The 25,807-nt window shown below is 37.2% G+C and overlaps 5 protein-coding genes across 5 annotated transcripts in view; 2 read left to right on the top strand and 3 right to left on the bottom strand.

The window, feature by feature from the left end:
• Positions 1-593: 593 nt before the first annotated feature.
• LOC108911477 (sorting and assembly machinery component 50 homolog) lies at positions 594-6,286 on the bottom strand. Its single transcript, XM_018716420.2, has 9 exons — positions 6,002-6,286; positions 5,834-5,938; positions 5,629-5,751; positions 5,482-5,577; positions 5,220-5,431; positions 5,062-5,167; positions 4,735-5,004; positions 960-1,248; positions 594-898 (listed from the first exon to the last, which is right to left on the bottom strand). Exons 1-9 carry the CDS (start codon positions 6,020-6,022, stop codon positions 714-716), a joined length of 1,407 nt encoding a protein of 468 aa, XP_018571936.1. The 5' UTR covers positions 6,023-6,286; the 3' UTR covers positions 594-713.
• A 385-nt stretch (positions 6,287-6,671) lies between these two features.
• Positions 6,672-7,962, bottom strand: LOC108911470 (Golgi SNAP receptor complex member 1). The gene is made up of 4 exons (XM_018716411.1): positions 7,738-7,962; positions 7,389-7,567; positions 7,089-7,327; positions 6,672-7,032 (listed from the first exon to the last, which is right to left on the bottom strand). The coding sequence occupies exons 1-4, from the start codon at positions 7,760-7,762 to the stop codon at positions 6,795-6,797; spliced, it is 681 nt and encodes a 226-aa protein (XP_018571927.1). The 5' UTR covers positions 7,763-7,962; the 3' UTR covers positions 6,672-6,794.
• Positions 7,963-8,265: 303 nt separating this feature from the next.
• LOC108911472 lies at positions 8,266-9,959 on the top strand. The gene is made up of 2 exons (XM_018716413.2): positions 8,266-8,610; positions 8,692-9,959. The coding sequence occupies exons 1-2, from the start codon at positions 8,326-8,328 to the stop codon at positions 8,905-8,907; spliced, it is 501 nt and encodes a 166-aa protein (XP_018571929.1). The 5' UTR covers positions 8,266-8,325; the 3' UTR covers positions 8,908-9,959.
• A 67-nt stretch (positions 9,960-10,026) lies between these two features.
• LOC108911471 lies at positions 10,027-11,232 on the bottom strand. Its single transcript, XM_018716412.1, has 5 exons — positions 10,973-11,232; positions 10,736-10,922; positions 10,496-10,686; positions 10,308-10,433; positions 10,027-10,251 (listed from the first exon to the last, which is right to left on the bottom strand). Exons 1-5 carry the CDS (start codon positions 11,105-11,107, stop codon positions 10,108-10,110), a joined length of 783 nt encoding a protein of 260 aa, XP_018571928.1. The 5' UTR covers positions 11,108-11,232; the 3' UTR covers positions 10,027-10,107.
• Positions 11,233-12,198: 966 nt separating this feature from the next.
• LOC108911476 overlaps positions 12,199-25,807 on the top strand; it is a 26,377-nt gene continuing 12,768 nt past the window's right edge. The window contains exons 1-14 of the mRNA XM_018716419.1: positions 12,199-12,404; positions 13,786-14,059; positions 14,116-14,376; positions 14,433-14,804; positions 14,862-15,692; positions 18,291-18,512; positions 18,656-19,089; positions 19,141-19,319; positions 19,493-19,779; positions 23,251-23,495; positions 23,548-23,700; positions 23,755-23,941; positions 24,004-24,314; positions 24,601-24,988. Of these exons, the coding sequence (XP_018571935.1) occupies positions 12,336-12,404; positions 13,786-14,059; positions 14,116-14,376; positions 14,433-14,804; positions 14,862-15,692; positions 18,291-18,512; positions 18,656-19,089; positions 19,141-19,319; positions 19,493-19,779; positions 23,251-23,495; positions 23,548-23,700; positions 23,755-23,941; positions 24,004-24,314; positions 24,601-24,988 (4,213 nt within the window). The 5' untranslated portion in view covers positions 12,199-12,335. The remainder of the gene's footprint in view (positions 12,405-13,785; positions 14,060-14,115; positions 14,377-14,432; positions 14,805-14,861; positions 15,693-18,290; positions 18,513-18,655; positions 19,090-19,140; positions 19,320-19,492; positions 19,780-23,250; positions 23,496-23,547; positions 23,701-23,754; positions 23,942-24,003; positions 24,315-24,600; positions 24,989-25,807) is intronic.

Below are 25,807 nucleotides of genomic sequence, written 5' to 3'. Positions count from 1 at the left end.
CACTCATATCTTCAATAAATATCATTTTTGTATGAAAATCTGGTCGTGTGTTAATTTTTTATGCAAAATTTATGAAGAGCAGTAAAGCTTGGCATTATTTTAAAAAATACCATTGATTAGCGCATAAACTGGAGGGAGCGTAGCTTGACCAGTTCCAGTAAGTCGTAGATCAGTGGTAATAACAAAATTAAACAAAAAAGAATATTAAGCTCGTTTTAGCACCAATTTGTGGAATAAGGGTCTAAATAGGGTGTTTGAAACTAATGAATTATTTTGATTGTTGATATATTTCTTACGAATCACCAAATAATTAAGGCGACGAAAAATTAATATTGCCAGTACTTATACTTAATGACCATGACAAATATTTTTGGTTTAAATCTAGAAAAATATGCATTAGTGTTATTTTATATGAAAAAAATGTTTTCTATTTCGATTTTTTTAGAATTACCTTTTATATGCATCAAAGTGTGTGACACGTGTATATATTTTTATACTTTTTTAATTAAATGTATTTGTGTTTTGTGCACGTTTCATTTTTCACCCCACCTTCCGTTTTCTGCAGGCGTTACCAGCACAAAAAAAAGCAACAGTTGAAACTAAGGCAACAATTTATTTTCTCCAGTAACTTCACTCATAGACTATGCAGTACACTTCAAATTTGCGTTAAATGCTCGAAAAACGAAACACGTTCTCGAAATCGGGACGTCTCGTTAAAGAAATTGCACTCCGATGCCAAACTGGACGCCAGGATGCGTCTGGTCCCCTTTGTCGAAGATGTACGGGAAGCAATAGTTCACCTCGAGCCTGGCCATGTTGCCGAGCCGCAGGGCGACGCCCAGGCCGTACGATATCCTCATATTGGCCCGCAGAGTGTCCAAAATGCTCGAATCTCTTCCTACGGTCGAAATTATGCGTTTTTTATACTCCTCGCTACTTTCGTTGTGATTATAACGTACCTACTCGGAAGTTTCCGACGTTGCCCCCGTTGACGAAGAGGTGGGTGCGGAACAATTCGCCGAATCCGCCTCTGCCGGGCCGGAAAGGTAACGGCGTGAACAGATGGAGTCCTGCCGACCAATAGCCTGTGGATCCGAGGGCGTCCCCGTCCGAGTGGGGCCCCACGCCTCGCATCTGGAAGCCGCGGAGGCACAGCGGGCCGCCTAGATAGTACATGTCGGACATGCTGATCTTCATGTCGTTGCTAATACTGGACATGTAACCGCCCGAAAGGCAACCTTGTATCACCTATTAATTCAAAAGTTAGTGTTATTCCTAGCCCAGAACAAGAACCGAACAAATTCCCACGATAATTTCCGTACAAGCACAATACACCAGGAAAATTAGCGAAAATAAAAGAGAAACTCGAAAAAATTCGTATCCGCAATATTATTGTAAAATTGTCTAAAGGAAGGGTCGGCAACTGGCGGACCGATCCGGACCGGACCGTGGAAGGTAAAATAAGGGACTCCCAAAAATGTTTTGAAAGTATGAATTACTCAATTAAATTATTTAAATATTTTTCTATAGATAATAATATGTTTGAGTGCCACTCTTATCATTTCTACTACAATTGCGTGATTGATTTGAGTTCTTAATGGTTAGTAGGTAGATTAAATTTGTGAGTGCAATTTAAAATAAAAAATTAGGAAAGAACGTTTTTTTATGGACTTTGTTAAAAATTTTGAACCCACCTAAAATTACTTGCCGACCCCTGGTCTAAAGGACCATAATACAAGACATCTCTCATCTCGTGAGTTAAAAACTTTTATTAGCTAACTTTTCTATTTAAACAAATAAGTGAGAAAAACAGTTTTTCACTTTGCAGGGAAATCCATCAATTTTAGCGAAAAGTGACTCACAGACAGCTTATAGGAAGTAAAATTATCTACAAAATGAGACTTGTTAAATTAAAATCGGTTAATAAACAAAAAAGTTATTGCAAAAAAAACAAGAAGAGTGCCCATTTTTTAATTTGTTTATAACTATCGCATTTATTGTTAAAATTTTATAAAACCTATGACAAGTTGAGGGTTTTGTCATACTTTAAAAGTGTGCCAAAAGTGGGCGCTGTAGGTGCAATAGTTTTCGCACAATTCTATTTGTTTATAGCGGAGGCTCCAAAAGTTATGAACTTTAAGCCTCTGTACAGACGTTAATTTTCAATCAAACATGATTCTGAAAGCGTCATTGTAATCTTAAAGACGCAATTAAGCGACCTATTAAAAAATATCACCGTTTTTTTGACATTAACATTCTCAAATTGTGCATTAAAAAACCGTGCGTTTTTCGCTTATAAACAATTTGAATAACATTGTTGCTATTTATGCTATCTCACCGAAAATAGATGCAATGGATAGCTGGCAAAAAAATACAGTTTTAAAATAAAAAAGTACCCTCTACGACCAACAGGAGCCAATTGTTTATAAATATTAAGACTTGAATTTTTCGCAAAATAAAGTTTACGACGTAAACTACGATTTCCCGTGAATTGCATTGAAAAATGTGGAAAATTAACGACTCACGAGCCCTTTAAAGAGAAGGTACTCGCTAAGTAAACTGTCCGGCGGCCGGCGGCGTGGTGGTGGGGGAAGTGCGCGCTGTAAATTTTGCAATATCTCGGCTTCTATTCATCGTAGAAACTTATTTTTTTTTTAAACTGGGGTAGCTCGACGAAAAAATAACAATGGGCATATTTACGAATTCGTAGAATAGCCCTGAACCCCAGAAAAAATGCATCTTTTATAATTAATTTTTTTTAATTTACAAAAATGTCACAAAAATTATTGTTAAACGAAATATTAATTAAAATTTCAATTTCGGAATTATTTTACTATTATTAAATAAATAAATGAAGCTATCGTTCATTTAAAAAGTTATTTCTTTTACATATTAAGGCAAAGTAAACTTGTTTTTTCAATATTTTGTTAGCTATTTAATTACGATTTAAATGTAAAATTAAAGTAAAAATTCACAAATTATTTTCAAATTATTATTTATTGTTAAAAGATTTAAAAAAGAATAAAAAGCATTTGAATTTATTGCAAAATTCTCAAAATTAAAAAATATTAAAAATAACGCGGTCGATAAAATTACAATTTTAACTTCCTGAAATTTTAATATATAAAGTTTTTTTATTATATTTATTACTAATTTTATAAACATAATCAAAATTAATTCAAAAAATATTAATCACAACCATTTTCAATAATAGATATAAATAATGCAATATAATACAATTTAAAATTTAAAATTTTTTCTATTTTTATGAGAAATAATAATTTGAAAATAATTTATGAATTTTTACTTTAATTTTACATTTAAATCGTAATTAAATAGCTAACAAAATATTGAAAAAACAAGTTTACTTTGCCTTAATATGTAAAAGAAATAACTTTTTAAATGAACGATAGCTTCATTTATTTATTTAATAATAGTAAAATAATTCCGAAATTGAAATTTTAATTAATATTTCGTTTAACAATAATTTTTGTGACATTTTTGTAAATTAAAAAAAATTCAGTATAAAAGATGCATTTTTTCAGGGGTTCAGGGCCATTCTACGAATTCGTAAATATGCCCATTGTTATCTTTTCGTTTAAAAAAAAAGAAGTTTCTATGATGAATAGAAGCCGAGATATTGCAAAGTTTTTCCAGCGCGCATCAATTTGAACTTTGGATTTCACTTTTCTCGTTTGAGCGACTCACTTGGACGAGTTTCCCCCACCACCACGCCGGACATTTTACTTAGCAAGTACCTTCTCTTTAAAGGGCTCGCGAGTCGTTAATTTTCCACATTTTTCAATGCATTTCACGGGAAATCGTAGTTTACGTCGTAAACTTTATCTTGCGAAAAATTCAAGTCTTGATGTTTATAAACAATTGTGCTACGATTTAAAAAAAAATTCTTATCTTGGCCCCTGTTGGTCGTAAAGGGTGTTTTTTTTTTTAAATTTGTATTTTTTTGCCAACTATCTATTGCATCTATTTTCGGTGATGTAGCATAAATAGCAACAATTTTATTCAAATTATTTATAAGCGAAAAACGCACGGTTTTTTAATGCACTATTTGAGAATGTTAATTCAAAAAAACCTTGATATTTTTTAATAGGTCGCTTAATTACGTCTTTAAGATTATAATGACGCTTTCAGAATCATGTTTGGTTGAAAATTAACGCCTGTACAGAGGCTTAAAGTTCATAACTTTTGGAGCCTCCGTTATGAACAAATAGAATTGTGCGAAAACTATTGCACCTACTTTTGGCACAGTTTTAAAATATGATAAAACCCTCAGCTTGTCACAGGTTTTATAAAATTTTAACAATAAATGCGATAGTTATAAACAAATTAAAAAATGGGCAATTTTTTTGTTTTTTTGCAATAACTTTTTTGTTTATTAACCGATTTTAATTTAACAAGTCCCATTTTGTAGATAATTTTACTCCCTACAAGCTGTCTGTGAGTCACTTTTCGCTAAAATTGATGGTTTTCCCTGTAAAGCGAAAAAACTGTTTTCCTCACTTATTTGTTTAAATAGAAAAGTTAGCTAATAAAATTTTTTGACTCACGAGATGAGAGAAGTCTTGTATTATGTTCCTTTAGACAATTTTACAATAATCTCGCGGACAGGACTTTCTTCGAGTAAAAATTTTATTTGCTTGGCCTACAAGTACAACTGCCGAACAATCATTAGCTGCAAAACACGGGATAGAAAAAAAAATAAACAACACTTACAATGTCCTCTAAGACAGAGTAGTTTCCCTGCAAAAAGACGTCATTCTTGAGGAACCCCACGTCACCCCCCACACCAGCAACCTCCGACGTTACTTGGAAGAGCGACCCCGTAGATGGAAAAATCAAATCGTCCCTCAAGTCGCACGCCAGGATGTGCCTCAGTGCAGATTTCAGACTGAGGCCGGACTGCTCGCGTACCTCAAAGGATGACGTTCTGCTCAGGACGCTAAGGTCCCTGATGTTCGCTTCCCACTGCAGGTTGTGTTTTAACTGCAAAAAAACGTTGAAGAAACGCGTTTACGAGTCGAGACGACGCCTTTTACTTACAAAAGGTGTCGAATAAAAGCTGAGGTCTAAAAGTGAGCCCCTCTCGAGTTGTCTGTAACCAGAGCTCGGCCATTCCGACTGGGACTGGAACACTGACGTGGTTAAACTAAAAAGAGGAGGTTATGAGAGTGAAACGTCCGTATTCTGTGGCCGCTTACGTGGGTCGATGCCGCCCCCTAAACGGTTTGATGAAGGCTACGTTGAAGTTACTGGTCCTCTTGGAACCGTGGCTGTACTCCACCTGTACCCTTTCACCCCTTCCGAACAGGTTTGGGGCACGCAACCCGACAAGCAGGGATCCTTCATTGTTGCCCACCTGCGTACTTACACCGCCCGTTAACCTTTTGTGTTCCTTGACATTAAAAGTCACCTAGAAAAGCCGAGATTATAAAAAATGTAAAGATCGGAGGATCTTTTTACTTCTAAACCGTCTGATGTTGCTTTGGGGCCCTTGCTAGTGTCTATAAAAACTGATATATTCTTAAAACAGCCCAGTTCGTCCAGTTTCACTCTGGCCTACAAGAGAAACGTTCATTTTCTGTGCGACTCGTCGTAGTTATCACTTACCCTGTGTGCTTTTATCAAAACGTCCTGGAAATCTTTTGCTCTGAATAATTCTCTGATACAGTCCTCGACAATGTCATTTTTTGTTCTTGCTAGACCGTCTACGTTTATTTTATCGACTCTTGCCTAAAAATACAAATTGAGATGTACACAAATTGAACTACTACTACGTGTAGGTGTAAAGTCAAGGTGCGTCGAAAAAACTCACCCTTACAGCTTCCAAATCGACTTCTTTAAAAGTATAAGCGTCTGCGGAGTCATGCGGGACGTTCCTGTTGACAAATTCGGATGCTTCAGTGAAATTTTCTTCTGCCTGAAAGATATAGGTTAGATTACAAATCCGGGGGTGCTCCATTTGATGCATTTTCTTCCTTACCTTTGCGTGTACCGTCCCCATTCTCTAGACCGCAGTTAGTATTTTGGACATACAATTTAATTTAGCACAACATCGTAACAAAATATGTAGTCTGATTTTCCACTGAGAAACGCTTTTCAGAAAATCTTACTGAAGCAACCAACCTGTTTGACGTTAAGCGACAACTTGTGAAAGGAAAAATTACCAAATTTTGAAAAACGCGTAATGTTGCTAAAAATAGGATTATTTACAATATTTATTACATAACCACCCTCATACCCAAATGGTTAATTTTAAAAATACGCTCAACATCCGCATATTTAAAAACTAACCTAAAATATGTAGAAAACCGTAGGAAGTTACTTGGTTCTTGTTTAGAAAGATAGGTGGCGATTGAAGATGTCCAGGGTTGGAACCGCAACCAGTTATACGTTATTTCTGTATTGATGGAGTAAGACCAACTTTTTATTTTATATTTTTCATACGTTGTAATAGCTTTGTTCCTAGAGGAGTCCTAAACAGTGTCCAATAGTAAGATGCATTCTGATTCTATGAATCTTTGGGGAATAAAATTTGAATAAATGATTTTTTGCGAAATTTTGCTTGAGAAGTTATGTTTCGACTAACATCGACTAAGAATATTTATTAAATACTTTTATTAAGATAAATATATAACAAATATAAACACTTTTCCAAAATTATTAGTCCGTAGGACGATTAAGTATAAATATATTTGAGCCTACAAATAAAATAGAAGAAATCCTACATATCACATAGATTACAACTTTAAAAACAGAATGCTCGTTGTGATTGCTTAACTGAAAGTGTAAATCAACATCAAAATCGTGCAGAGGGACACAACTAACCCTATGATGATCGAGTCGCGTCTCTTCCTCAAATTTATTCTCTGGATGAGACTGTTTATAACCGGATACCGATTCGATATGTCGTTAAACCTAGTCTGCAACCGTTTCAACGTCTGCCGCTGACTCGTCAAGTGCTCGCGGGTCTCCATAGCTATCGATATTTGCTCGTTGACCAAACGATCGGAGCTAAAACAAAACAGAAGTCAAAATTGCAAATCGGCAGCACCTCCACTCCAACGTACTTATGAACGTGTTGGTTCTCCTTCAAGTACATATCCCGACGGTTGTTCACGCCATCCGTCCTGAAGCTTTCGGAGCCCCTCAACAAGTCCTCCCTCTCACGACGACTTTCTCGTTGCGAGTTGGTTTTCCGGAAGTCCCTGGATAAGTCGGCTAGGATGTCCCTGTGTCTTTGGAGGGTGTGCAGCATGGCTGCCCCCGAAACGGGCTGTTCGGATAATCGTTCGTTCACTTGCGTCAACTGCAAACAAAGTATGGCATGTTACACATTGAATTGACAGAAAAATCGTGGTTAAACTCACTCTGTTGAGGAGTTGCTCTATTTCCAAGGACATGGCCTCGAAAGTGTCCTCTCCCGACAGTAATGGTACCGTATCGGCATGGTTACTGTGAGGGGTCTTGATACCGGCTCCTAGTTTACTAAAAGCAACCAATTTGAGGTCTATTTCGTTTTCCAGCTGTCTGGCTTGCTTTCGCAGGTCTATAAGTAAAAAGGGATGGTAAAACAAGGCTAGTAGTACATAACCTACCTTGTATTTAAGAAAATAACGTTTGGTGTCTTAATTTTTACACCCTTTGAGTCATGCAAGACTACTTCTCGTTGCGGGAAAGAAATGTAGAAAAGATTGATAAAAAAATAATAATATTTACCTTCGTATGACAACGCAGCAGCCATTTTTTGGTCGTGGGGTGATGTGAGGTTTCTCCAATTAAAAATTTGGAAATTGGAGCTTATTCAAACATTATTGACCTAATTACTTACACCTATAAATTCACCTAATTTGTAGTAGATTTATATACTTTTACAAACTTAAAAGACATTTAATAAATAACAAATTAACAATAGCCTTGTCTTCCTGAAAATCAGAGTTTCAGTGGCGTACCTCTACCAGTAATATTGCCTACTACTAATTAAATTAATATTTTTAGAGCAGAGCTTCATTTAGTTGTGGTGGAATACATTGATTGGTTCTATCGTACTTTTATTATTTATTCTTTCTGATGATCATTGACTGGTAACGACGACAGAAATTTAAAGGTATTTAAGCCCTGTTAAAAATATCTGTTACGTCTATGCATTCCCATATTTACCGTCATCTACTATTGCCAACTTCACGTTATTTTGACCTTGAGTTTTCTGCCTGAGTCCCCGTAACGGTTAAAAACGGTCATAAACTCCGTTTATTTAAACATCCGCAGTGAAAAACGTGTTTTGGCTTGCTATCCGGAAAGAAGACAATGCTGCCGTGTAAGAACGATGCATACACATTTCACCGCAACAATTCAACGAATTCCTCGAGTTCCTCGACGAGAAGTGCCGGAATGCAACACTGTAGAAGGAAACTGCAAGACACTTTCGACGAAACAGACAAAAAGGCCGAATTCAAGGCACCGCAAGGAGACAGGAGTGTGTTGAGTGTCCTTTCAATCAACGACAATACGAGAAGGGCGTTGAGGAACGGGGCTGTAAGGATTTCGAAAACTTTTAACACTGTGAGGACCACCTTTGGAACCATATCGCAGGTACGCTTGTATTTGAGTTCTTTGCCTTAAAGACTTCTCACAAGAAAACGTGTGCGTTACATCGATAATTTTTCTGTGTAGAGGTTCAAGATATCGACGAAAAGAAGACAGATCCTACAGGAGGGCCCCATGACCCCAAACTGCGCTACACCGCATACCTTCGCTAAGCAGGTTCTCGGGAGAACTCCGACAAAGTTGTACAGCCCTTTCGGCATCGAAAGCCCCTACAACAGGGGCACTACCGTGGATAAAGAGAATGTGCCGCCAAACAAGCAAACGAAGAAGATAACGCGGTGAATGTACTCGTTAACCCGTTTTTCTAGGCGCGGTTGGTCGTCAAGTTTATTTCAGTATTTTTATTTATATTTATTGCAATCGGCATTACACAGGCTTCATTTTTTTTTGTTTTAAGTTATTTTTTGTTGAGTTAGTATAGTTTTTGAATACTAATTTTAGGTAAGTGGTTTGTAATCCCTATATCGAATTTTTTCTTCGAGTAGTTCAAACGTACGTATGAGATATTATGGCAGTTCATGACAAACAAATCAAGACTGAATTTTTGACACTACCCTTTTATATTTGTTTTTTTTCTTTGTTTTTATTTTTGACATTGTACCCATCGCAGTGCCTTTTTAACACTTTTTTATATATTTCTGTATGAAATCGACACATTTCTGAAGACTGACAAGTAGTATTTATATATTTTTATGATCGATCACGTAAAACGAACTTCGACATTCATTTCGTCATCCATTTAATCATATTAAGTTCTATGTACAGGGTGATCTGTAATTTTCCGTTTATACAGTGTGGCACATTTCAAATGGAAAAAAAGGTACTTTTTGTTCGATTTAGTTCGGGTTTTGTCTGAAAGATGGAGTTTATAAAACTATTATGTCACATGACATTTGAATTTGTTTTCAGTTATCAATGCCTACTTATTATTTTTCTCAGTTATCAAAGCCTACTTATTATTTTTCTTCAACTTTGACAAAATGTTTATCGCTTCTGTTCTTCAACTATGAAAGAAATTTTTAAAAGTCTTAAACCCTATCTTTAAAAAAAACTCGAATTAAATCAGACGATATCTTTTATAGAGTGTTTCTGTTTAAAAGACATCACACTGTACACGCACTCACTTGATATTAACAAAAAGATACTTAAATGTACCGATAAGCGTCTAAAAAGACAATAATTTTATTTTTCTAACTGCGTTTTTAATCGTAGACTATTTTTAACGTACAAAAATTGTAATGGCAGAGAATCATGGATCACAATGGATCAAAGCTAGTTTTTAATGTTTTTTTTTTAACTTTTTTATAATATTTTCTGTACTGATCTTTGTATAAATAAATATTTGCACAGAATCATTGTTTTTGCGATATGTGACAGAAAATTGAGGAATTATAAAACATGAAACGACTCAACGTTTATTTAAAATAAAAAAAATTCAACAAAACATAAAGGTCGTAAATAAACATAATATTTGCAATACGGTTATTTGTGGGGGGTAAACTTTTGTATATATTTATCAAAAACGTGCTCGCTTTGCAGGATGCCGTAAGTAACGATAATCAACAATATAAACAACAGAAAGTAGCTGGTCCAGAGGAGATGTACGTAGATAAGGCTTTTTTCCTTCTAAAATACAAAAACGATACATCACAAACTCACCGACTTATTTACGTAAGACTTACGTCGCTTAGAAAATTTGCAAAGTGCGCCTTATTCTGCGGATGAAAGTTTATTTCACTGAGAACCCCTTTCGTACAAAAATCGTTACTTTCCGCTCTTAACTTTGTTGACAGAAACACTTCCGCTTTCTAAAACAATAGAAAACATTCATTTATTATAAAAAAAAATCACCGTGTAAATAACAACCAACCTTTTCATCAACTCCAGTGGACGCTTTACAGTTTGGCTCAGAAAACTTCGGTAAATATTCCTCTGGTCCTCTAATTGTCACGCAAGCATCGAATTCGGTAACGTTACTCTTCGCCACTTCTGGTACATCAAAATATATATGCAGGTGACTCGGCTTATTGTAGTAGCCTTTCGGACAGTTCGAATGCCAACCTGCGATATATTTAGTAAAGAAATTTTAAGTTCACACGTTACGACTTACCATCGAGTGTCAAGAACCCTTTTACACTCGTAAATTTCTTAATAAAATCTGTATTATTAATACTGACTAAAGTTTGCACTGTGCTCGTCTCTATAAAATCATTATCGCTGATTTCCTCAGGGGGTTTACCGTTCAATTCCAGGCACTTAATTAAGGAATTAAAATGCTTCAGCAGCGTCAACCAGTCCTGTAAATACACAACTAAGACGAAAAGGGTAAACAAAGCTGGATATTTACATGATTTTTGTCACTGTCTGGAACAGATTCCGTGTTTTTGATGTAAAAGGCAAAGCAAAATAGTGTTATGGCTGAGGTAAGTATGCACAGGAAGAAAACTACAAGTGGTGGGCGGTTTTTTATAAAAGAAAACATGGTTGCAGGTTTCGTTTAGCTCATATCACAGATTGTTGATATAAAGATGTAGGTCACATTTGTAATTAATAAGTATATCACATTATTTACATTTACTTATGTTTCTGAAGTGGGGTTATGTTAACTATCACGGCAACGTTTGTAACTAGTAGTGCGTTCCGAATTACAAATAGTAGTCTATTACGAAATTTTTACTCTAGTTATTAGTTACACCAGTAATTAATAGTTTTGCTCTGGTATTTCAAGATTTACATGGATTTTAAAAAGGATAAATTAAGAGATATTGTTTTATGTTGACTAAAACGTTTATCTCAATAATTATCACTGGGTATATGTCCAAATATTTATTAAATAATTAAAAATCTCCATACTTACCGATTTTCGTCAATTTAAAAGACATTCTTTTGTTGCTTCAACAGCTTCTCAATTATAAAACCTGGGCCACTTGATTTTACAGTAGATAACTAAAAATGATTAGAGATAATGCACAGTGAATAGATAATACATATGTTCAATTTCAATTTCTTTATTTCCATTAGACAATTTACAAATTGTATTGGAATTGTCAATAGCAGTGTAAAAGCTACGTAAAATTCGTAAATACTAAACACATAAAATAACACTTTAACAAACAACAAATACACATATATTATACATCAAAGTATTCGTTAATATTATAAAATCCTTTGTATACTAAATGCTGCTTTAAGCGCTTTTTAAACAGTCCAGTCGATGAACAACTTTTTAGTTCAGAAGGTAACTTATTGAAAATTTTTAGACCCAAGTAATTGGGTGATCTGCTGGCAACATTTAACCTACAAAAGGGCACATAAAAATTATTTTTTTGTCTTGTATTTATAGAGTGGATATTATCATGTTTTATAAATTTGTCCTGATTATTATGTATATGTTCGGATTTGTTTGGGATGAAGATATAAATCTTCATAAAAAGACCACAATTAAAATGTTTTTGCAGACTTTAATGGCATGATGGACGGGTCTCTAGACGCTTATACCCTGCCGATGCCGAGTGGGAACCAGTACGACTGATGTAATTGGTTTCTAAGAAAGTTTTAATCTCATTTAGGGCAGTTTAAAGCTTGACCCCTTCTTGCCAAGTCGATAAGATAATACAGTCCAGTTTAAGGAGCAAACACCTACAAAATGAAAACAATATATTGAATTGTTATTGACTAGATTTAAAGCATGTTTCTATTAAACTAAAGAAATGACACGGTGTTGTACTTGTCTTGTATTTTCTATATATTTGTGGCTGCTTTTGGGAGAATGCAGAGGGGTAAGTATCAATCCTTTATAATAAAAATATTTTAATATTTAGACATATGGCTGTTCAAAATAAATGTGTATTTAGAAGATTACTTATTTATTTTGCTTTGGGGATCAGCGGCAGATTATGTTTAATTAATTACTATAAATGAAATTATTGATGATGTCTTGGGCTAAAGCTTGATATATGTTTATTTTTCTTGATTTTTTTGTGATAAAAGTATCCATTTAATGGTGCAATCTGTTTATAATTATGGTGTAGGAATTTGTGAACATTTTTGATTAAAAAAGTTGTTTTAGATTATTCGACTGTTCTGTATTAATTTAAAAAATTATTTCTGAGGTCAATTTTACACCAAATAGTCATTATTTAGTTAAACTTTTTTAATATAATATATTGCAATATGTTTAATTTTAAAATTTCATTATAGTTTTATCGGATAAGACTGCTGGCGCCATCTAGTATCAACTTAACGAACTTTCTATTTCGTTGAGGTTGCGGCAGATGGCGCCTGAGAACCTGGATTTCAACGATGCAAAAAACTAACGTTACGAATGTTTCAGCTATTGTCAATAATACAGAAGTTGCGCAGATTATTAAACAATAATAACGCAATATTTACAAAACTATCTATTTTTAAACAAGAACTTACATACGTATTAGAGAATGAAGAAAATACTGTGGCAGCATCACATTTTTATCTCAAATATGAAGAAATTCTTGATTCTATCCGAAATATTCTACTTTGTATGATCCATTTCTTCAACATTAACCGCATTGAATATGAAACCATATTTTAATCTATCAAAAACAGCGAAAATAACAATTAAATCCATAATTAAAACTTTGTCAGTTTACAAGGTTTATGGTTTCAGTACATCATTTTAAAAAATGAGCCTCTACTACTTATGTAATTTTAATTTCTGAAACTTATTGGCGGTATCGACCAAAGCGCTGCGATACAGTGGTGTGAAAAATGGTACGGTGTGCTCGTCAGCAGGCTCAATTTCGTCTTGTCTCGCATGACGTCACTTGAGACCAACCCGAACGTCAAATTTGTATTATATTCGTACCACGGTAGCTAATTTTTTTATACACAAACAGACAATTTAAGTTGAAATCTGTAATTTCCACATGCGTACTAAAATGAATGTTGGGGCTGCACCAGCTCTGATTTATTAGAAAAACGATAGAAAATTGTCATATCATGGGCATATGTGTCGTAATCTCGTCAGTTTTGCTCTCAAGTGACGTCACTAGACGCGCATAGCCACGCCATGTATACAACGTCTTTTATAAATCCACTGTGGTGAATACTAGAAAATGGAATTAATTCTACTGAGAACTTTGTTCAGTTACCTAGAAAAAACACCATTCTGTTCATTTTTAGATAATTTTAGCAAATCAGCAACAGCCCAAACCAGCTTACAGTTCCGGAATCAAAACTACCGCCTGGAGGAATCCCAGTACCATTCAAACCCATCAGAACTACAGCAGGGTCTTCGTCCACAACAACCCAAACAGCGACTCCCAATACGTCATCACCAAAGCGGAGAAATCTGACAGGCTGTATCCGGTATACAATGCGCATTCCTACGGACAACAGCCCGAACAAACCCAAAAATTAATCCAGTCCAATTCTCAAACCTCGCGCAACTCTACTGGTAAGCTAAGATCGATCGTGACCCAGTCCCTCTCCGCTCACTACTCTCTCCGATAGGTCAATATGTCCCGGGGGCAAATCTGGCGGGGACTCAGAACAACAGGACCATCTACAAGAGGAAGATAGAATTCAAGACCATCGAGGTGTACGAAAAATGCCCTGAAGGCGTTACCGGCTCACTGGTGTACTACCTAAGCTGCAACCAGTTCCTCAACTGTTGGAAGGGAAGAGGGGAAATCCAAAACTGCGCTCCTGGTACCCTGTTCAATCCGAAGACTCTGGAATGCGATTTTCCCGAAAAGGTGGAGTGCGTTACAGGTATATCCGCAGTTTTAAAGACTACAGACGATGGTAGATAACTAGAACACTTTTAGGAAGGCAAAATTCTTTGACGCTACAGACGAGTCGTCATCAAAAGTCGGTTACTCAAGCGCCCTGCCCTAAAGAATTCAGCGGCCTGATCCCCAACTACACCGATTGTTCCAAGTTCATTAGCTGCAACAACGGCCAGCAGGTTTCTATGGATTGCCCACCTGGTACTCTCTTTGATACAACTCGGAATGTCTGCAACTTCCCGTACTTGACCACGTGCTTCAATGGTCAATCCGGTGCTTCCCAAAACAGCAGCGGTGTAGGGTACGAGAGTCAATCGCAGTTTCAAGGCCAACAAGGTCAATATTTAGGGCAACAACCGGGCTATTATCAAGGTCATAACACGTACGGAGCAAATCAGTACGGACTTCAAGGTCAATACAGTCAATCAGGTAATATATTTGTTGTATTTTAAATCAAAGCCATTTTAGGTCAGCAAAATCAGCAAAATTATGGTCTAGCGGCCAACCAACATGGGCAGTCTCGTTATAACTACGGTAATGAAGGCCAGTACCACTCTGGTAGTCACGTGGGACAACACAGCAACATACAACAAGGCATTAACTCAAAACTGGACTTCGGTGGAGGCAGCGGAACTACTTATGGGAAAGACCCAGTGAGTCAAGGTCACAGTTTTTATATACAAACCACTCAGGGAAGGCCTAGGTGTAATCCGCAGACACAAAATTGTGGCCTTGACTCCGGTGCTTCAACAAGCAACAACTACGGACACACTTCAGCTCAAAACTGCAATCCTCAGTACCAGAACTGTGATCACAGTCTTGGTCAAGGCCAAGGCCAGTTTTTTGTACCAGGATGCGATTCTAGAACCCAAAACTGCGGTCAAAGCTACGGAAGCACTCAGCAAACAGTCCACGGGCACAGTCAGACCCAAGAAGGTTATGGCCAGCAAAATTTTCATAGAGTTTGCAATATAAACGACTCTAATTGCCAGAGGAACACTACCGTTGCGAAGAAAAGCAAAGAACCCAAATGTCCAGATGGTTTTCAAGGCATTACCAAACATCCTAGTGACTGTAAAAAGTTTCTGAACTGCGCCAACGGTAGGACCTTCATCCAGGATTGCGCACCAGGGACTTTGTTCAATCCGGCTATCGGGAACTGCGATTTCCCGTACAACGTCGATTGTTCGACCAATGAAACCGACGAAGCAACTGAACGCTATGGGTCGAGTTCGACAAGCGAATGGCAGAGGGTATACCAGGAACACGTTGAACAATATGGTCAAAATGCTGGGCACGGTAAGCAAAATAGTTTTTTTTGTATCTAGAACGCGAAATGGTACTTTTGCGTTCAAGAATGGAAGTTATTTTGCCGAGCTTAGCGAGGCAAAATATATATTCGAGATGCAAATAATATTTTTTCGAAAACTTCAATAAAATAAGACAATTGTGTTATATACAACAATTTATATTTGAAATTGTTTGAACCGTGTTTGAATCAAGACTGTTTAGACGGGGTGACTATCATAACGATAGCAACCTAATAAACGATAAAAATTTGTTGTTTGAAAAAATAGTGTCAGAATTATATACAGGGTGGCCAAATGAAAACGAAACAGAGCCATTTTCAGGAACTGCGTCGAGATTGTAGAAAAACGCTCAGACTCGTCGATTTTAGATTAAAGGGGGACATTCTTTGCTGGTATTTAATAAATATTTAAATGACATTTGGGGGTTGAGTAATATTTCTTTTGAAAGCTCTTACAATTCTCTTTACAACAGACTTTAAATTTTATAATTCCGCCCAATACTTATTAAGAATTTTTATATTAAATTTGAAACTTGTGTACAAACAATTAGTAACGGTAAAAATATCAGTCGTTCGAGTTAAGTACGCCAATGGTATAAATTTAGTATTTCTTGCGTAACATTGGTTTTTGGCGATTTGTTATCACTTTCGTAAGAAAAAACACAATTGTAAAAAACAGAAATGAATGCTATACACACACAATGAACGTAATTGCAGAAGGTAGATATCATTTCGCCTTACTTTATGAACAATAAATGTGCGAATAGAACAGCTCAGCTATTTAATGAACAACATCAAGATCGACATGTCAGGACGAAGTATGTTCTAGAGTTAGTAAAAAAATTTCAAGAGACAGGGAACGTAGCCAATAAAAAACGAGAAATTGAAAAACTTATAGTTAATGAAGCTAGTGAAGTTGCAGTTTTGGGACAAGTTCATCTTGATCCTACATTAAGTACGAGGCAGCTGGCATCTGTGTCTAGGATTTATCGAACTAGCATACAAACCATTTTGAAGAAAAATAAATTCCATCCATACAAAATACATTTAGTCCAGGAACTTCATGAGGATGATTATGACCGCCGTTTGCAATTTTGCGAAATAATGAGTGAGCGAGCAGGGAACCATCCACAGTTCCTTTTTAACATCTGTTTTTCTAATGAATGCAGTTTTTTCTTGAACGAGACGGTAAATCGTCACAATTGCCGCTATTGGTCCGATCAAACCCAAGAGTTTTTCACGAGGTGCATACACAGCAACCGGAAAAATTAAATGTATGGGCTGGAATTTTCTGTGACCGGCTGGTGGGTCCTTTTTTTCTACCTGGTAATTTGACCGGCCAAATGTATTTACAATTACTGGAAGACGCTGTTGACACTGCCTTGACTGATATTATGGAAAATGTTCCAGAGTATGACGAAGATCATTTGATTTTTCAACAGGACGGTGCTCCTCCGCATTATGCGTTAATTGTCCGTCAGTATTTGAACCAACGTTTTCTACGGAATTGGATTGGGAGAAGAGGCAGCATTGAGTGGCCTCCAGGTCACCGGATTTATCGCCCCTTGATTTCTTTTCGTGGGGATACCTAAAAAGTAAATCTATAAAACACAGCCAGCGTCGCTGGAAGATTTGCGTCAAAGAATCGTCGACGAATGCCGTCGAATCGCTCCGGAAATGCTTCGGAATGTGCGCGAACGTTTCGAACAAAATCTTTATTCTTGTATGGAAGCGGGCGGTCATCAGTTTGAACATTTAATCGACTAAGTAGTAAGTAAGCAACTAAACATAATTTAAATTTTAAAATGTAAATTTTTTTCAAAGTATTGGGCGGAATTATAAAATTTAAAGTCTGTTGTAAAGATAATTGTAAGAGCTTTCAAAAGAAATATTACTCAACACCCAATGCCATTTAAATATTTTGGGGTGATGCTTACCCTTGCTTGGGGGTGAAAGTGGCGGAGTCCAAAATACCAGCAAAGAATGTCTCCCTTTAATCTAAAATCGACGGGTCAGTGTTTTTCTACAATCTTGACGCAGTTCCTGAAAATAGCACTGTTTCGTTTTCATTTGGCCACCTTGTATATTGTAATTCACATTATAAGAAGTTTCCGAGAAAAAAAATATCAAAGTTCGATTAATTAAGGAATATTGACATAACTCTGTACATAGAATATCATAAAATACAATGTTTATCACTTTTTTGAACTTCTTTATGATTAATTCTAAAAAATAATTAGCGTTGTAATAAATTTAAAATTCGATAAAATTCATATCGAGCAATGTGACAACGGCGTGGCGGATAATTAATAAAATCATAAATAAGTTCAAATTATTTTGACATTTTGTTTTATGTTCTAGAACAAAAAAACTTTGGTGTTCTAGAACAAAAGTATTTTGCAGTTAGGTGACAAAAAAGACTCATTATGTCAACTGAAAATTTAACGAAAATGTGGACTTTTGATGACAGTTTTCAAAAAAATAGACTTTTTTCCCCTTAAATGCATTTACATGAAAGTTTTTGCTGGATTTTTATGCTTTATCTTCCTTTCTTCTTATTTTTTTATAACGATATTCACCTGTTGCAGGTAATATTAGAACAGTGACCACCCCAACACCGCAGTATCAACCCTCTTACACCACAAATCGGGGCATTTACAATCAAGGTCATACACAGGGAACGCATGGCCAAGGTCAAGGTGGTTATTATCAAGGCCAGTTCAATACCGACTACGCCCAAGGTCAGTCAAATCAGAACCAAGGCTCTTACAGTACGAGTGGCATTAAAACCAGTCAGAACCAAAAGCCAGGTTAGGAATTAATTGTAGAGGGAGTAACCTTGAATGAATGGGGGTCATACTTTATCCGTTCTATTACCCTTCAGCTGATCCACACTTAATGTCACACCCTGTACATATATTTTATAACACTCCTAATAATTATTTATCTGTAGGTGGTGGCGTGACTGTAATCCAGCCTTTGACACCCAGACCGACTTACATAACGAACATACCGCGCGAAACCGTGGTCAATATAGGCCAAACCGGGGTGGTGAGTAGGCCAGCCCCAACTCACATCCAACTAGACAACAAAAGAAACAATGCTCCAGACTACTTGGATATCTCCGACCCTAACGAGAGGACCAACTACCTGATCCACTCCACCACCACCAGGAGTGTGGGAAAATGGCCCCCGCCGTTCCCCTCCACCGACATCAACGCCGACTACGTTTTCGAGTACGAGGACGGGGAACCGGTGACCTTGGAACCGGAGAACGTCTTTCGCGCTGACAACAAGAAGAAGAAAAAGGCGGATTGCGGCAAGGGGGACTTTTACTGTTCCTCGGAGATGTGTATCTCGAAATCGGCTGTTTGTGACGCTCACAGGGTGAGTGTTTGCACCAAACTGCTGGCGAATGTTTAATTTTTTTCTATTCAGGACTGTCAAAATGGAAAAGACGAACTGGAGTGCCAAGAATATCTGCAGAGGTTCGCACTGAGCAAAAATTCGCAACTCAACGTTCTGGAGGACCAGCGTTGGATCAACGTCAGTCAAGCCACTTGCGCTCTTCTGTGCATCCGCAACACGGGTTTCGAATGCAGGTCTTTCAATTACAGGTATGTGTTTTGAGTGGCCACTGGACTCGCCCGAACTTAATCCTGTTCTTCAAAACGTACAAAACGCTCCACTGGCCTCCAAACTCACCCGATTTTGCTCCATTTGATCTTTACTAAACTTTGCGTAATTTGGTTTATAACGCAACCAGGGAAATTTCGGTTTTTCTTTTCAGGAAAATGGACAAAACCTGCTTCCTGTCCAGCTTGAACGTGGGGCTGACAGGGGCGTTGAGGCCGTACTACCCCTACGACTACTACGAACTGAAGACCGCTTCGATCGACTGCGCGTTGATGTTCAAGTGCAACAACAACAAGTGCATCACGAGCCACCAACTTTGCGACGGTTTTGCCGACTGCGCAGACAGGGAAGACGAGAAAAATTGTAAAGCCGAGGATTTCGGCTACAGCATAAAGCTGGCGGGTACTGGCAAGAGCAACGAAGGTCGGGTGGAGGTCACAGGTGAGGAAAATGGTGTTTTTTTGGCTTGTAGTCCAGGAAAGTTAGACATAAAAAAAAGGAACTTAGATTTTTTATAGAAAAGTGTAGGTTTTGAAGTCAGAAAATATGTGTGAAAATACAGCGTTTTGAGATATACAGGGTGTCCCACTAAGGTCGGCGAGGTACGATATTAGGGAAAGTATACGCCCTAGAGTTTCGGGAAAAAAATTTTGATTAATAAATCGACTAAGAGAAATCGCCGGAAATAGTTTTCAAGTTCGTAGCTCGGCCGCTAGGGGGCGCAATCTACATACCAAAACAGGTTGAATTTTTCTCAGAAATGTTTCCTATTCAGGTATATTAAATAGAACAAATATGATAGCTGGATTCATTACGCGTAACTTTTGTTATTGACATTTTGTTCTATCTCTCGACAAGAGGGTGGGGGAAGCCCCCAATGCCTGATCAGAAAAATGCATTTTCTTAAAGATTAGCTTATCAAAAGCCCATAGTGTTACACCTCGTTGAAAAGGTCTTTTCATGCTTTATCTCTCTAACATTTAATTACCAAAACAAAATGCGTTTATAAAAGAACCTACCTAAGCACGCAGAGAAAGTTAAATTCCCGTATTGAAAATAATAGTATGCATTTCGAGCATCACTTTTAGACCAAGAAATAAAGGTGAAAAATCATCGAGAAATCGTGAAAATTACTGGGCGTGATTTTACTGTTGGAAAGTCTTGGGAATGATAATACAAGAGGCGTCTCATCTCGTGGGTCATGAAAAAGTATAGCGTCATTGTTTTTTATCAACAAATAGGTCAAAAATTCGTCATTTTTCGTTCTACGCGTTATTGTAAAAAAACTATTAATCTTAGCAAAAAATGTTCAACGGACGATTTGATCTAGAGGAATTAATCTTTAAAATGTTAAAAAGTTAAAATTGCTTTATAAACAAAAAATTTATTGCATTGAATTAAAAGGAAAAAGTACTTTTTCTTTAATTGTTAATAACTTTTTAAATAATTATTAAAATCTTACCAAAGTTTCCCAAAATGTGAGTTTTTATATCCTTAAGAGATGTGCAAAAGATAGGCTTGATCAGTCAAATAGTTTTTGTAAAATTCCATTTATTTATCCCATTTTTACAAAAAAAGTCCATTTTCAAATTACTATTCCGGGGGCAGGGTTTTGACTAAAACATTCTTTTTAGGCTCATTTTCTTCGAAGGGACACCAAGTATCCTCCTCCAGACAAATTATAGTAGAGTAAAATTCGACTTGTGTTTAGTGACTAAAGTACACTCATTTTGTTTTAAAAAAGAAATACCAACGCTAAACAAAATTTTAAGTGAACTTTCAGAGGACAACGATTTACCAAAAATCAGTAGAAGCAAATTATGGGCCGTCTTACGAGAGTTGAATTTTTGCTGGTAAAAGCAGAACAGGAAGTCAGTTCTTATCGATAAAGATGAAATTATTTGTTGGCAAAGATCCTACTTAAGATCAATTAGAAAATTCCGTGACGAAGGGAGGAATATTTATTATCTAGACGAAACTTGGGTCAACGAGGGATATACTGTAACAAAAGTATGGCAAGATAAAAATGTAAAAAGTTTTCGACAAGCATTTTTGGATGGACTTTCAACAGGGTTCAAGGCACCTTCAGGTAAAGGGCGAAGATTAATAGTGACACATATAGGTAGTGCCAGTGGTTTTGTAGATGGCGGTTTACTTTTATTTGAATCTAAAAATACAGGTGACTATCACGAAGACATGAACGCAGATGTTTTCGAAGAGTATTTTACACAGATGTTGGTGTCATGGATAATGCCAGTTACCATTCACGACAGACCGAGCGGACGCCTACGACTGCTTGGAGGAAAGCCGATATATTTCAATAGTTATCCGGAAAAAACATTTCTTTTGAAACAAATATGGTGAAAAAGGAACATTTGACACTTGTCAATCTTAATAATGATCAGAAAAAATATGTTATCGATGAAATGGCAACAAATCGCCAAATAACGGTACTACGGTTACCACCTTATCACTGTGAACTTAACCCAATCGAATTAGTGTGGGCGCAGGTAAAAGGAGATGTAGCGCGAAATAATACGACGTTTAAATTAAGTGACGTGAAAATTTTGTTAAAAAATTCCTTGGAACGAGTAACTGCAGATAACTGGCAAAGATGTATACATCATGTACAAAAAGAAGAGGAGAAAATGTGGGAACTCGATAATTTAATTGACGTTACTGTGGAACCTATCGTTATCAATCTAGGAGACGAAGATAATTCATCAGAATATTCAGAGGATGAATTTTAATATACCTACTTTTTTATTTTCTTTATTGTACATTTATACAACACTACATTTACTCACCATAATTTGAATTTTCAAAATACATATATTTTTGTGTGGAATAAAAGTCTATTCATTAAATTTAAATAAATATTTTGATAATAATATTGAATAATTTTATTTGAATTACTAAAAACCCTCTTAACCCGGTTATGATGCTTAAAGTAGCCTCATGTTTTGAAATGCTGTTTTTATATTGTTTACTTATAAGAGAAATGGACCGAGAAATTGAAGCGGCATAGACAAAGACGGATTGTCGGGGATTAAATTTTAGCTACCTGCTACAATTTAGTACAACCCGGTCACACAAAGTTTTTTTAAAAGTACACCTCATCTATACCGAAAATACATAATATAAAAATATTGAATATAAGCACCAGTACTACATTTATTTACGATTTGCATACATAATGAGCTTTTATTACTCTCTTTCATTTCTAAACAGACTATAATCTTGGATAAATAGCGCTAATAAAAAAACAACACTTTCCTTAATAATTTCAAACTTATACTATATTCATCAATTTTGCGCTGCACAGAAGTTTGCGATATACCAGTTTATTGTAGATAGAATTCTAGTACTAATATTGGGTCATCTTCAATTGTATTCAAAATAAGTTCTTCGTCATGTGCCCTTATTGCAATAGCACGTTCTCGAGTGTTACTCGAGCATGTCTTTCAACATTGGAAAATGTTTCACTATGGAGGATTACACGATTTGAAAATCTCCGATTTTCTTCAACACTTCTTCTGTAGTTTCTTTCACACAAACCTAACACTAATAGCGTGTCAACCTGATCGCTAAATGAAAACTTCCTGGTCAGTTTCAGAATTAAATTGCCCACAAAACAAAGTAATAATCTTTTAAGTCCGCCAACGGGTTAAAAAATTCCGCCACATCGATGCATCATCCCTTGTCAACCCTTTGCCTCTGCTCTGTGTCCGTTCTTATGCCAAGCACCCTGTATTTCAAAGTACTTCTAGCTTTTCGAAGTACTGCAACGTATCCAGAGGCTTTCGAAGTACTCCGAAGTTATTTTTAAGTATTTCGAGGAATTTCGAAATGTTTCAATGTAAATCGAGCCGTTTTAAACACTGTATAGCTCGTTGATGAACTATTCTTTAGCTTTTGGGAAGACCGGGTACATTTGCGACGACCAATTCGGCATGAAAGACGCCAACGTCGTCTGTAGAGAGCTTGGGTTTCAACTAGGCGCTGCCGAGATCAAAGGTAACTCGTACTTTGCCGCTGACATTAAGGAGAAGAACACCCTGTACATGATAGACGACCTGGACTGCCTCGGCAATGAGACCACCCTGATCGATTGCAGCTTTCCGGGATGGGGAGTCCACAACTGCAGGAATCAAGAGGTAAGCGTGGGGGCCTTTCGATTAGTGCTGTTTTCTACCACAATCTTCCTAGATTGCAGGGGTTGTCTGTAAAACGCCTCAAGAGAAATGCGGCAAAGATTCTTGGAAGTGCGACAGCGGCAACGAGTGCATACCTTATTCTTTCGTCTGTGATGGACTCTACGACTGCACGGACGACACTGACGAAGCAACTCACCACTGCGAGGTACGTAAAAATCAAGGACGCCGACACATAACGCTAAAGAACTCCTCATTCCAGGCACCTACGCAGCTTAGACTGACCAACGGCACCAGCGACATGGAAGGGCGGCTAGAGATCAAACACCACGGCATCTGGGGAACGATCTGCGACGACGACTTCAACGAAGACGCCGCTAAAATAGTCTGCAAGCATTTCGGATTCAAGGGCGCCGTCGTCGTGAAGAAAGAAGGCTTCTTCGGGCCAGGTAAGTCGAAGTTTTTCACTGCAATAGCCACCTCGATTCCCTGATTTGAACCCTATCGCCAGGTGAGGGTCCCATTTGGCTGGATCAGGTCTCTTGCTACGGAAACGAAACCGAGCTACGCCACTGTACTCACTGGAACTGGGGCGAGCACAACTGCGACCACACGGAGGACGTGGGGATCATCTGCAGCAACCAGGTGGAAGCAGAGCCGCTCCAACGGCATTCCAAAATCAACGTCGGGTACAAGAGCAGCGTGAGATTACCGGAAAACACCTGCGGGTTCAGGAAAGACAATCAGTTCCTGTTGGACGATTTGATTCACACCAGAGTGGTTTCTGGGTCTGTGGCTAGGAAGGGGGACTACCCCTGGCAGGTAAGCTTCGGGAAAACCTGGGGGAGCGTGTTCTTTGTAGAAGGTGTCATCGAGAGTGGGAAAAAAGTGGGCGAAACTTGCTATCAATGTCATTAATGAAGAGAATAAAAAACAGTGGGCCAAGTACAGAACCCAGAGGCACTCCTGACGTTTAGTTAAATATTTCAGATCTGTAATGCGATGAGAATCAAATTTTACTAGTTTTTTTTTCAAAATGTAGTGTTAAAAGCAATGCTCCGCTTTCAATGACACCCAGCGAACGTTTTATTATAAATTTTTTCTGAAGGCTGCCTTGAGGATCAAGGGCAAAGCCCAGCAGTCCCACCACTGGTGCGGGGCGGTCATCCTGGCCAGCCAGTGGGTTCTGACAGCGGCCCACTGCCTCATGGGGTACGCCAAGGGGGCTTACATGATCGTCGCCGGAGAATACAACACCGACGAAGACGAGGGTACCGAGCAGACCAAATACATCGAAGAATACTTCATCCACGAGAACTTCACCGAAGGTGAACGGGTGATGAGGAACGACATAGCCTTGGTTAAGGTGAAGGGCGTTGGGTTTTCCTTGAACGAGGACATTCAACCTATTTGTCTTCCGGAAGAGGACGTTGACTACGAGAGGGACCTCAACTGCACCATCTCGGGTTTCGGCTCGGTTAAAACCGGAAATTCCGGTAAGTTATAAGGTTTATTAGTAGTTTGCAGTGGCGGCTCGTGGGACCACAAACTGGGAAGTCAATTTATAATTTTTTTTATATGTTATTGAATTTAGTTTAATATACTTTTGATGGTATACTTTAATTCGGTTTTAACTAATTTGTTGATGTGTGTGCACTGAAAAAAACATCATTTTAATGCTAAATAACGTAATATATTACCAGTGGCGGCGCGTGAACATTGATTGAATGTGTTCTGCTTAGGGGATATTAAGTGCTTGGAGTGTCTAAATGGCGCCGCAGGCGAAAAATTTTAAAATTTTCAAGGTCATGCGTTTTCTTGGCATTTCTGATTTTCAAGGAACAATGAATTTATAAAAAAAATACAGATTTTCACAAGAATGATTTTTGAAATTGATACCTTTTTGAAATATCCATTTACGAATTACCTACTGATGGTATAATAATTTGGAATAAACTAAATATATTTTATTAAATTATTGAATATTGTTTATAAAAAAAAATCGTTTGTGAAATTTACCAACGATTCAACGAATTTTAATTTTCCTCGGCGTGTTATGATTTTTTCTTTATCTTTTTTTATATATATGTACATTATATTATATTCCGGGAGTTATACGTGCAAATCCGAAATCCGGGACCATACAGCTAATTCCCGGTACAATCACAGAAAATCCCGGTCATACCAATGTGGCTAGATGTTCTTTTAAAATGTCGTCAAGATCTACACTAAAATTTATGAGTCCACGAAACACATCAGGGTTGTCCGAATTTTCTGTCTCGTCGTGTCCGAGAAGTGCTAATTCGAAAGCTCCG

Source organism: Anoplophora glabripennis, unplaced genomic scaffold, assembly GCF_000390285.2.
Source record: "Anoplophora glabripennis isolate ALB-LARVAE unplaced genomic scaffold, Agla_2.0 scaffold794, whole genome shotgun sequence".
NCBI lineage: Eukaryota > Metazoa > Arthropoda > Insecta > Coleoptera > Cerambycidae > Anoplophora > Anoplophora glabripennis.
Note: the sequence above shows the minus strand (reverse complement) of the source record. Positions and strands in the feature narration are given on the sequence as shown.

Excerpts from the sequence above, each read along its gene's own strand:
- LOC108911470 (XM_018716411.1), bottom strand. The coding sequence starts at position 7,762 with ATGGCTGCTGCGTTGTCATACGAAG. Across the intron at positions 7,568-7,737 it reads TGCTGCGTTGTCATACGAAG|ACCTGCGAAAGCAAGCCAGA; the intron begins GTAAATATTATT and ends TTTTACTTATAG. Across the intron at positions 7,033-7,088 it reads GAGAACCAACACGTTCATAA|CTCCGATCGTTTGGTCAACG; the intron begins GTACGTTGGAGT and ends GTTTTGTTTTAG.
- LOC108911472 (XM_018716413.2), top strand. The coding sequence starts at position 8,326 with ATGCTGCCGTGTAAGAACGATGCATACACATTTCACCGCAACAATTCA. Across the intron at positions 8,611-8,691 it reads CCTTTGGAACCATATCGCAG|AGGTTCAAGATATCGACGAA; the intron begins GTACGCTTGTAT and ends TTTTCTGTGTAG.
- LOC108911477 (XM_018716420.2), bottom strand. The coding sequence starts at position 6,022 with ATGGGGACGGTACACGCAAAG. Across the intron at positions 5,578-5,628 it reads TTTTGATAAAAGCACACAGG|GCCAGAGTGAAACTGGACGA; the intron begins GTAAGTGATAAC and ends TTTCTCTTGTAG. Across the intron at positions 5,005-5,061 it reads GCTTTTATTCGACACCTTTT|TTAAAACACAACCTGCAGTG; the intron begins GTAAGTAAAAGG and ends GTTTTTTTGCAG.
- LOC108911471 (XM_018716412.1), bottom strand. The coding sequence starts at position 11,107 with ATGTTTTCTTTTATAAAAAACCGCCCACCACTTGTAGTTTTCTTCCTG. Across the intron at positions 10,923-10,972 it reads CAGACAGTGACAAAAATCAT|GACTGGTTGACGCTGCTGAA; the intron begins GTAAATATCCAG and ends GTGTATTTACAG. Across the intron at positions 10,434-10,495 it reads CCACTGGAGTTGATGAAAAG|AAAGCGGAAGTGTTTCTGTC; the intron begins GTTGGTTGTTAT and ends CTATTGTTTTAG.